This window comes from Leptopilina heterotoma, unplaced genomic scaffold (assembly GCF_015476425.1).
Source record: "Leptopilina heterotoma isolate Lh14 unplaced genomic scaffold, ASM1547642v1 Lhet_60, whole genome shotgun sequence".
Classification (NCBI taxonomy): domain Eukaryota; kingdom Metazoa; phylum Arthropoda; class Insecta; order Hymenoptera; family Figitidae; genus Leptopilina; species Leptopilina heterotoma.
This window is the reverse complement of record NW_025111138.1, coordinates 1824259-1836337: the sequence shown is the minus strand read 5'-3', so window position 1 is coordinate 1836337 and position 12079 is coordinate 1824259. Positions and strand designations below refer to the sequence as shown.

General features: G+C 23.0%; 1 protein-coding gene across 7 annotated transcripts in view; it reads left to right on the top strand.

Moving 5' to 3' along the window:
• LOC122509537 (tyrosine-protein phosphatase 99A) overlaps positions 1-12079 on the top strand; it is a 745329-nt gene that overhangs the window by 725514 nt on the left and 7736 nt on the right. For 3 of the 7 annotated variants that reach the window (XM_043623692.1, XM_043623690.1, XM_043623691.1), the window contains 5 exons: positions 3150-3350; positions 5786-6066; positions 7114-7370; positions 10665-10960; positions 11806-12026. In XM_043623692.1, coding sequence (XP_043479627.1) covers positions 3150-3350; positions 5786-6066; positions 7114-7370; positions 10665-10960; positions 11806-12026 — 1256 coding nt within the window. The remainder of the gene's footprint in view (positions 1-3149; positions 3351-5785; positions 6067-7113; positions 7371-10664; positions 10961-11805; positions 12027-12079) is intronic. The other 4 variants (XM_043623697.1, XM_043623696.1, XM_043623694.1 and 1 more) reach the window with 2 other exon arrangements.

Here is a 12079-nt window from a genome sequence, read left to right as displayed (position 1 = left end):
AGTAGAGTCACGTTTAAAAAGGAAGAAAAACAGAAAAAAATGGATGACGTCTATATATACCTAAAATACCAAAACAATTTTTTTAAATGAAAAATCAAGTTTAAAAAAAACCAGTTTGCAAAAAATCAAATTTAAAAAAAACACTTAAAAAAAGAACTTTGAAAAATGACTGTAAAAAACAACTTTAAAAAACAACTTTAAAAAAATCAACTTTAAGAAAATAAACAAAAAAAATCAACTTTAAGAAAATGCAAAAAAAAATTAAAAAACAACTTCAAAAGACAACTTTAAAAAATCAACTTAAAAAGAATAAATTAAAAAAATCAATTAAAAAATTATTTTTTTTTAAATTCAACTTTAAAAAAAACTTAATGTTTAAAAGTCATAAGGAATGATTGATTTAAAAAGGAAAATTAATGTGACACAAAAAGTATAGTTATTTCTTTCATTTCAAATGTCAATTGCAATAATTTAAGATTTAATTAGTTAATGAGTCATGTCGATGTTCACATTCTTCCATCACTCTGCCTTAGTAAATGTTCTACACGTTTGTTAGACAACTTCTCAGTCCTTATCTCGTTTTCCGTCTCTTGGGTAAAGAATAAACTCAATTTTTTTTCACGATTCTAAAAAAAAGTTTTTATTCTCTTCTTTACTTAATTTTAATATGAAAATTGCGTTTCAAATTATTAAACAAAAATTTTATTCAAATTATTGGAAAATTTTTTTTACTGGCTTATTGACTGTGAAAATTGTTGTTTGGAAAATTTTCTTTGATGTTTATTGACTGCATAATTTTTTTTTCAACATTTTCTCTAGTGTTTATTGACTGTAATTAATATTAACAAGAACAAATATTGGTTTTTCTTTATTTAAAAATTGTTTTTTATTTTTTTTTATTCATGAATAATTATATTTTCTTTATTTAATTATTAATTTTTATTTATTTTTTTAACTGTTAATTATTATTTTTCCTTTATTTAATTATGAATTATTATTTTTCCTTTATTCAATTATCAAATATTATTTTTTCTTTATTCAATTATTATCAATTATTATTTTTTCTTTATTTGATTATTAATTAATTTCTTTATTAATTAATAACTATTTCCTCTTTATTTATTAATTATACTTATTTTATTTAATTGACAATTATTATTTTTCTTATTTAATTATCAATTATTATTAAATACAACACTAATTATTTAAACGTTAAATTAAAATAATACTTAATAATTAATTAAATATTTTTCTCTATATTTTTTCGTTTCTTATTTTCGTTTTTCTGTTATTCAATTATTTTTACAATCATCTTTTTAATTAAATTTATTGAAATTTATATAATGAAATTTATTGAATTTATTAAAATTTATTTTAAATATAAAATTTATTTTACAATATTTGAAATAAATTTCATAAAAAAAAATAATTTGCAGTATTTTTTCGACATTTGGAAAATTTTTTCTACTAAATGTGAAAATATAGTGAAAAGAAATATAAATAATCGAAGAAGCAAATAATGCGGCATATGTCAATATTATTGATATTGGACGGGCGTCGACATTTAGAATTAGCATGAATTAGATAATACCGGCAATGCAAAGTGAATATATAAAGTCTGCAGGTCGCAATCATGTATCATGCAAAAAGCCATGCTTAGATATACTTAATGAAAGCACCGGATGGACATATAAAGTACCTTCATCACTATGAAGTCTGTTATCTCGGAACTAATAAAAACTCATTTTTTTACAAACAAAAACGTTTTTTTTTTTTCTTAAATTTCAATTATTTTTCACTTTGAAATTTAAAATTACAGATCAATAAAAATTTGGGAATAATGGAATCAATAGATTTTCTATCAAATTTTCTGTTAATGTTTAAAAAAATGTTTATAAAAAAATTATGCAAATAAATTGTGTAAGTTGATAACGATAAAAATTACCTACTTTTTAATTTAATTTTTTTTTGCAAGATATGATTATTGAAAAAATATGCAAGTTACTATTATATAAATAATAATATTCATTACCTATATTATCTATTTTTTTATTTCTTTTATTTTTTGTTAAGTTTTTTGTTTGAAAATTTTTGCGATGGAAAAAGAAAAGTAAAATTGCTGATTAGGAGTGTATAATCTTTTTCCACCGGAAGAAGACAAAGATCGTTTGGACTAGACGATGATTGTGTAACAAAAAAAAAGAAGAAAAGAAAAGAGAAAAAACTTTTGTTTGTACTGTATGGGCCATGAAGAGTCTTCTTCTCTATGAAAGATTTCAATTTCTTCACTGAGGAAATTCTCGAGGTCACTTGAATAGAATATTGCCTACACTGTGTGACCTCTGCAAACTTCAGTGCTTTTGTGCTGAAAAAAAGGGCAAGATTCACAGCGAGATGGAAGAAATGTAAAATTCAAGAAACTTACTGCCACTTCACCTCTGCGACAGTGTTTCAAAATTTTCTTCTCTCTATTCTTTGTATACATTTTTTTTTTTGCTCTGTATTTTATTTCTTATACATATTAAAAAAATTTCTTCTGCAAATAATTAATTTTCTACAAAAAAAAATTAATTCGTAGACAGTCATTTATTAATTAAAATTATTAATAAAAATATGAACTGATTTAAATTAGTAAAAATAAAAAACTAAATTATTAACTTTTTACTAATTAAAATGTAGAGTTTTCTAAAATTTACGAAACAATGCAGCCATACCTCAGATAAAATTTGAAAAGAAAAGAAATATGAGTAGAAAAAATAAGAGAAAAAAAGCAACAAAGAAAAGAAAAGTAGAAACAAAAGAAAAACGAAAAAAAATATATAGATAAATAGACAATAAGTAAAACAAAAGAAAAAATAAATTTAAATTTTTTAATCTCAGTTTAATAAATTTTCCTCGATGAATTATTCAATCATCATCATCAATTCGAAATTGAAAAGATGGAAGCAGCAAAGATTTTTTTTTTCCTCAATCATAATTTGAAAATAATGACTATATTGAAGATATAGCGCGCAATTCAATAAAAATATTTTTTTTTTATTTTCTAATTCGCATTACTTATTCCTACAAGAATTTGCTATACTTGCAAAACAATATTATATTGCAGTTTGTTATCTGCATGATCTTATGAATAAAACGTTTGATTACAGTTCCGAGTAAACCGCTAGATCTTATTGCACGTGGAATTACATCCTTCACCATAGATTTATCGTGGTCCAAACCTGAGCACGCGAATGGGGTCATAACAGGCTATCGAATTTACTACATGCATTCCAATTTTACTGATGTTAAAACGCACAAAATTGCCGATGAAGATCCGAAGAGCATCGATTTCACCCTCGACGAACTTCGTAAGTCAATTTTTGTTTAATTATCAATTTCTCCTTATATTTTTCAATAGAAAGAAAGTGATTGTTTTTCTCACATTTCCTTCTCAATAGTTGTAACAAAATTAATATTTAAAAAATTGTTTTAATAAAATAAAATTATAAAGTTAAATTCTTTTAAATATTTGTACATTCATTTAATTTGAAATTGAATTGGAAGAAATTTTTTACTGAAATTGATTAATTTTTCCCTGACACATCAATTTTATTAGTTTTTTTTTACTAATTTGAATCAGAGAAAAAATTTCTTATTAACTTAAAGTTGTAAAAATTATTATTAATTTGAATTAGTAACAATTATTATTAAATTGAATGAGTAAAAATTCTTACTAATTAAAAATTTTACTTTCATTATATTATTTTTAAATAAAAAATAAATTCTTTTTATAAATTTCCTTCTTACATTAAAAAAATGTATTAACATCAATTACTGTATTTTTTCTTGCTATTTAAATGTTTATTAGTAAAAATTAAAATTATTACCTAGTAATTAATAAAAATAAAAATTAATTTTAATTAGAAAAAATTCTTATTAATTTGAATTAGTAAAATTTTTTCTTAATTCGAATAAGTAAAAATTAAAATTAATTTTAATTTTACTAAAAATTAAAATTACTTGTAGTTAGTAAAAATGAAAATTAATTTTAATTAGAAAAAATTCTTATTGATTTGAATAAGTAAAAGTTCTTATTAAATTGAGTTAGTAAAAAATCTTACTAACTTAAAGTTTTAATTTTGTTGTATTCTTAAATCAAAAGGAAAATTTTTGTTATATATTTCCTTCTTAAATTTAGAAAAATTTATTTGAAAAATTTGTTTTTAAAAATTCATTTATTGTTTTAATTTGAAATCAAATTGATAAAAATTCTTAGCTTCAATTCATTTATTTTTTCTTCCCGTCTAAATTTTAATTATAAAATTCTCATGAATTTCAATTTATAAAAATTAATATTAATTTGAAGTAAAAAAAGTTCTTATCAATTTGAATTAGTAAAAAATCTTACTAATTTGAATTTTGAATTAGCTAAATTTTACTGATACAAGAAATTTTTTTTTTACTAATTTTTTAGTAAATTTAAACTAATTAAAACCTAGAAAGTCAGTCACTAATTCAACAAAATTAAATTATAATTCAAATTTAAAGAGTTCTAAAATAATAGAAAATTTAATTCAATCGAATTTATTATTTTAGTCATAATTGAATTAAACAATATATGATTTTGAAGCTTTGCTGCATAAAAAGAAGACAAGTCGAGAAGAAAAAATTTTAAACAAAAATTTAATTATTTTAAATAAAAATTTTGCTTTTGATAATTTTAATTTTCTATTTTCTATTTTTTTTTCTTGAAATATTGAACGATTTCTTTTAGTCCAAAAAATTATCTTCTAATATAGAAAATTTGAGTGTTTCAATTGTATTTTTTTAATCAATTTTTGTGTGAAAAAATATAAATTATATAAATTAATAGAAAATGTAAAATAAATTTTTTTATATTTTTATTTTCCTAAAAATTATTATTCAATAAATTTTTTTTATAAATATAAACAATAAATATAAATAATAAATGTAAATAAGAAATAAAAAATTATAATATCTAAAATAGTTATAGTAATTAAATAATTACTATGCGGGAAATGAAAATTTTAAAAAGTCTATACATGCATTTTTTTTATCGAGAAAACAGTTCTGATTATTGGGTTACGACTGATTACAGTTTGCATCTTTCAAAGAGGAGAATAGCTTTCACGTTTTCTCCCAATGCGTCAGAAGCAATTATTTTCGATTTCTGGGTTGCACTAAAAATTGCGATCGTCTCTTTTGTATAACGAGAATATATATATATTATAAGGAATATATAAATTACACCAATTCCGTTACAATAATTATGGACACAATTTTCCTTTCTTTTTCCTTTTTCAAAAGAGATGCAAATTATGAAATAAGAAAATATTCTATATAACATTACCTAAACATTTATGCAAACTTGGTAAAATCGTTTAAAATCATTTAAAATCGTTCAAAATCGTTTTCATTTTTTTTTCTAATTTTACTGTTAGATAAATTTTTTTTTAAATAAAAAAAACGTTTTCTATTTTTTTTAAATTGAAAAAATAATATTTTCTGTTTTTTTCTAAATCAAAAATATTTTTCCGGAGTCTTTAAATTAGAAAAATTTTTCTGTTTGTTTAAATTAGAAACAAAGGTTTTCTTTTATTTGTAAAACAAAAATGCGTTTTTTATATTTTTTAAATTTGAAAAAAATGTTTTCTCTTCTTTAAATAAAGAAATAAATAAAAAACAACGTTTTCTATTTTTTTTCCAAATAGAAAAGAAAATGTTTTCTATTCCATTTTGATCAGAATAAAAAAAAATTGAACTTTTTCTTTCTATTTTTCAGTTCCTTTCACCGAATACAATATATGGGTTAAAGCCTTCACGTGGAAAAATGAGGGTGAACCATCGGATCATATTATGCAAAAAACTGATATTGCTGGACCAATTTCTCCTGTTATTCTTAATCTCACTTGCCAATCGGAGGATGCAATTTATGTGCATTGGGCACGTCCTGCTACCTATTGGAATTCCGTCGATTATTATTACATAAATTATCGTGCTGAAAATGCAAGGGATAATGATGAAATTGAACTTTCAACTGCCACGAATTATCTCGAGAGCGGGGTGAGAATTTATAAATAAATTTTCCTATTCATTATTTTTTCCTTTATTTTAATTCATCTTTTGCTTATATCAAATTTTTTGTAGTTAATTATATTGTTTATAGCATTTTTATTATTTAATTAATTATTCAATAAATAAATAATTTAATTACTTAATTATTTAAATATTTAATTATTCAATTATTCAATTATTTAAATATTTAATTATTCAATTATTTCAATATTCAATTATTTAATTATTATTTAAAAATGAGAAATTGAACAAAAAAATAGAATAAAATAATAAAATAGAATAAAATAGAGTAAAGTTGAAAAAGAATTCATTATTGAATTATTTATCAATTTGTCAATTTATTAATTCATCAATTTATCAGGGAAGAAAAAAATTGACCCATTTGCAAAATGTATTTTCTTTTTTGAAATGATTTTTAAAAAGTTTTTTTAAATATTTTTTAAATCTCTTTTTTTAACTGTGTTTTTTAAATCTCTTTTTTAATTCTCTTAATCCTTTTCAATCAGGTCTTTTTTTAATTCAGTAGCTATTCGCTAATTTAAAGTTAAAAGTTTGATTAAAAACTCTCCCCATTCGAAAAAGTAAAATTTAATTTAAAAAAAGGAATTTTCCGAATTGCTTCTTTTAACTACATTTCAAAAAAATCCAAAAAAATAATTTAATTAAATTAAAAAAAATATTCGTAACTGTTTGTAATTGGAAATAAAAAGATGATTGATACAGCCGAATAAAATTATATTCTATCAGTGTAAAAAAATCAAAAAATAATTAATTAAACCAGAAAAAAATGTTCTAGAAATAATAATTTAATTAAATTACAAAAAAATGCTCCCAGTTATTAATTTTAATTAGAAAACAAAAAAGATGATTGATAAAAGAACGATAGGAGAAAATTTGAAAAGATATGAAAAAAAGATGAAATAAAAAAGAAAACAATAATCATTGTTTTAAAAGGGTCAAATTGATGAGTCTGCAATTTTTTGATAATTGATTATATTGTATATTAAAATAAAAAATTGTGATTAATGATTTCAGACGACAATCACAAATCTGACGATGAACGCAATTTACGAGGTCACTGTACAAGGAGCGACTAGAAGTGTGATAAATCCCTCGGACATTATTCGTGGGGAAAGTACTTTGGCAAGAAAAGTCCTTCTTGCTCGCGATTGTGACAAAAGTCCACCATTGATGAGACGAAGCAGCAAAGAATTAAGCGCTGGCGTTATTGCCGGAATGGTTTGCGCCTGTTTTGCCGTGATGCTGGCAATTACATCTTTTATTCTCTGGAGGTGAGACTTATCAATGAAACCATTCACTCAAAAGGTTCCTTCAGTTCGTCATTAATTTTTTTTTTTGCAAATTTTTTATTTCAAGAAATTTTGAATGAAATTTTTCATTTTTTTCCATTCGTTAGTTTTCTATTCTTTATTTTTTTTCTAATTAGATAATATTTTTTAATTCAATTATTTATATTTTTATATTATTTTATTCGTAGGCATTTAAAAATAATTATAAATAATTGAATTTAAAAACAGTTTACGAAAGGTACATTTTCATTATTACGAATTTCTGATTCAATAACATTTTTTTTTAAAGTAAATAATTTAGAAAGAAATTTATTATTGACTAACAAATTTTTGCCTCTACTTTTATTATTGTTTAAATTATTGTTCCAAAAAAATTTTACTCTCTTATTCAAAAGTATTATTTTTATTATCATTTTTTTTATAAAAAGTAGAAATAAATTTCTCTATATTTTTAAAAATGAAAATTGTTCTAAAAAAGAAATTTTTTTTTTTGGAGAAAAAGTATTATTTCAATTATCATTTTCTTTATAAAATATAGAAAAAAATTTACGAATTTTTTAACAATAAAAATTGGTGAAAAAATATTTATATTTTCAAAATATTTTGTAAAAATAACAAATTATCTAAATAATCTATATTATATTTTCTTAAAAATTTTAATTCATTTTTTCAATTTAGTGAAAAAAATTCCCACCTGTATTAGTCATGTAAAATAGTTTCTAATTTATTCATCAGAGAATCGTATTTAATTTACAAAATTATCAAATGTCAATATATATAAATCTTTCGACTCTTATCTCTGGTCTATGACTGGACCATCAGTAGATAGTAATTATATAAATAGAAAGGGCGATAATACGAGCTGGCAGTCAATTGTGTAGTTTATTTAACAATCATTTTTTGAACCTTATCGCAAATTTTCTCAAACAATAATTATTGAATCTCTTTCTTTTATCGACATTAAAAATTTTCTCAATGACAAAAAGAATATTCGAGAATACTCGGGGAAATTTTTTTCCCTCTCCCAATTTTCTATTTAAAAATAAAAATTGTTCTTTTTTAATTTTATTCAAAAGAAAGAGAGAAAAAAATTTCTTTTTATTTCGATATGAGAAAATGTAGAAAAGAATATTTTTAATAAATTGTTAAAAATATTAGAATGATTTTTTTTCAAAATGCAAATTGTTAGAAAAAAATTTGTTTTATTCTTTTTTTTGTTTTCATTCGAAAAAAGTAAGAGAGAAATTTTTTTTTATTTCGAGAAAAGAATATTTTTTAATTCGGAAAGAAAATTGTTAAAAATACTGAACCGATTTTTTTTTCCTATTTCAAAATGGAAATTGTTAAAAAATTTAAAAGGGAAAATATTGTTAAAAAACGAGGGGAAAAAAATGATGTAAAAGAGTGAAAGGGACCTAAATCGAGCTCTGTCTTTCGCTCTTTCAAATTCAATAATCGTTCAATCGTCTCTAATGGAACATAAATACGACCACTTGTGCAGATCGACATAGGCCCGTAACACCGACGCTCTTCTTATCTCCGACTCGACGATAACGACCACTGACAACTGCGGAATAATATTTCACAGTTGACGATTGAGTCGAGAGTGTAGGAGAGAGAACGTGTCGTTTCGGTTGATTTTTTTTAAAGACCAAATTCGTGCGCGCTCTTTTTTTTTTTTGTTAAAACTAAAATTTCCATCTTGTATTTCTTCTCCTTATTTCTTTTCGTTTTTTTCTTCGTTTTCTCTTTTTTTCGATTATTCTTCTTTTGTCTTTTCTTTTTTTTTCTCTTTTCGATTTTTCTTTTTTGGATTTTTCTATTTTCAATTTTTTTTTTTTTGATTTTTTCATTTTGCTTATTCTTTTTTCGTCTTTTCTTTTCTCTGTTCATTTTTTCGATTTTTCTTATTTCGTCTTTTCTTTTCTCGTTTTTTGGTTTTCTTTTTCTATTTTTTTCTCTCTGATTTTCCTTCGATTCTGTCAATTAATCACAAAAATGAAAAGACTCAGAGAAGTCAATTTTTCATCGTTTTCAACAAATATACGACGAATAATACCGTAAGGAGACTTTCTATGAAGATTTTAAAAAGATTCATTCAATTTGAGATAACGCTCGAGTGCATATACGCCTATCTTGTATCAGAATCAAAAAAAAGAAAAACTGATATAACATCTTTTGAAAGTTTTTTTCGTTTCTTTTGTATTCTCACGCGATCTAATGAACTTGGTTAATAAATGGTCATTATTACATCACAAAGGATTCTTTTAACATCATTTCAATGTGCCTCGGGTGTTTTACGCAAGAAAATTTGACCTCAATTTGTCGTTATTTTTTTTTTTTTTCTTTATCTCCTACTTTCCGCAATAATTTTTTTTTCGTCATTTACTCCTGAATTCGCACTAAATTCACTCATTGAACTTCAATTTTTTTTCTTCTCTAGATTTTGAATTTTTTCTTCTATTTATTATTCATATTTAAATTCTGACAATTTTTTTTTCCAAACTATTTTTCCTTCATATTTTTCCATTGATTTTCAGTGAATAAATTGAATTAATTGGTTTTTCGTGAAATGAAAATAATTTTTCGTTTAGATTGTAAATTAAATTTCCGACAATGAAGACAATTTTTTTCGATTGACAAATTCCGATATTAATTTTCCTAATTATTCCATCGATGGGAAAAATTGCTCATTTCTTTTTTTTCCAATTTTATTATTAATTTCCGGAAGCAAATTTAAAGGTCAATCAAATGAAGTGAAGAAATAATCGAAAAGGAAAATTTTCAGTTTGAAAAATAGATTCTCAGGGAAAATGCGATATTATAAGAAGGAGAAAAAAATTGAAAGAAATGAAAGTAACCTATCGAAATTATTGTCTCTATGAGTAAATTTCGACCAAACAATGTACCTTTCGTAACATTCTTGATATTTACTTTCACTGATTTCGAATTAATTGTTATTATTAGTAACATTATTATTACTATTAGTAGTATTATTATTATTTTATCTTTTTGTAATTTTTTTTATTATTCGTCAATAATCGTCAATTTTTTTATTATTATTATTTATTACTATTACTGTTTTCCTTTATTTCTTAGTATTAATATTTTTACCCTTATTATTTTTGTTATTATTATTTTTAATTTTTATTATTATTCTTATTTTTATTCTTATTAGTATTTTTCTCATTATTAGTATTATTATTAGTGAAATAATTTTAGCATAATTATAAATTATAATTTATATGAAACTTATTGGAAGATGAAACTTATCAGGCCATGTGGTAGGCCCGTTTTCAGAAAGTGTTTTCACACCGCCTATTACTATTTGGATTATCCACCGAGGAATGTTCCGACACTACAGGAATGGGAGAATAGCGAACAGGATGGCGAGAGAACAGCAGTGGCGGTTCAACATTTTGCTCAACATGTTGCCTCGTTACATGCCGATGGCGACATTGGCTTCAGCAAGGAATATGATGTCATCCAATCTGACACTGGCGACTACACTGTCGAAAATTCCCAGTTTGCTGAAAATAAAGCAAAAAATAGATACCTCAATATTCTCGCTTGTAAGTAAATTTCTAAACACTGTCTCACAACACTCGAGTCGAGTTTTTTTTAGACAAGTTTTTATAAAATAAAAAAAAATGAAACAGAATTTGTAAATTAAGTTTCTATTTTTAATTATTATTAAATCTGATAGTAAAAAATCTGTAATAAAAAAAGTTTTTTATTTAATTTAAATTTCACAATTTTGTAATTAACTTTAGAGGAATTTTTTGATTTCAAATATTGGAAAATGAAACGAAATTTAATTAAAAAACGAAGCAGAGTATGGGAAAATAAAGCAAAATTAAATTAAAAACGAACTAAACTCTTTTGAAATAATTAAATCAAATTAAATTAAAACTGGAGAAATATGTGTAGAACTGAAAATGCAAAAATTTGGAAAAATATTTTTTAATATAAATGAAACGTACCTAATTTAAATTAAAAAAATATATTTTCACTTGTTAACGACGTTAAATTAATTGCTTTTTCTTGTTCACTGCTAACAAAAACTGTTCGTTATCAAAAAAAGAAGATTAGAAATTCGATAAAATTTACAAATTTTTTTAAACAAGTTTTCAACTTTAAACATTTTATAGAAACTTGATTCATGAATTATTAAAAATTTAAAACAAAAGAAAACGATAAAAAATGCATCGGAGACAAAATTTAGGCCAAGTACAAAGCATCAGTTGCATTTTGATATATGAAAATTTACTCAGAATTGTAAAAATAAATTTAATGATAAAAATTATTTAATTATAGAAATGATGAATAGCAATAAGTAGGAAATAAAAATAATATTCGAAACTGAGAAAATAATATTCGAAAATAAAATGACAATCGACTTGTTTTTATTTCGTAGATGATCACAGCCGAGTTCAATTGTTGTCATGTGGAGGTGGACCTCCGAAAAAGGGTCAGGATTATGTTAACGCGAATTATATTGATGGTTGGCAACGAGCTCGTGCGTACATCGGTACTCAAGGTCCTTTGCCTCCAACGTTCGACGGCTTTTGGCGTATGGTGTGGGAGCAACGAGTGTCCATCATCGTGATGATAACTAATTTAGTCGAGCGCGGTCGTGTAAGTTTTGTATAATCATGCCACATACAATGACTCTTCTTCAGGCTTTCCTC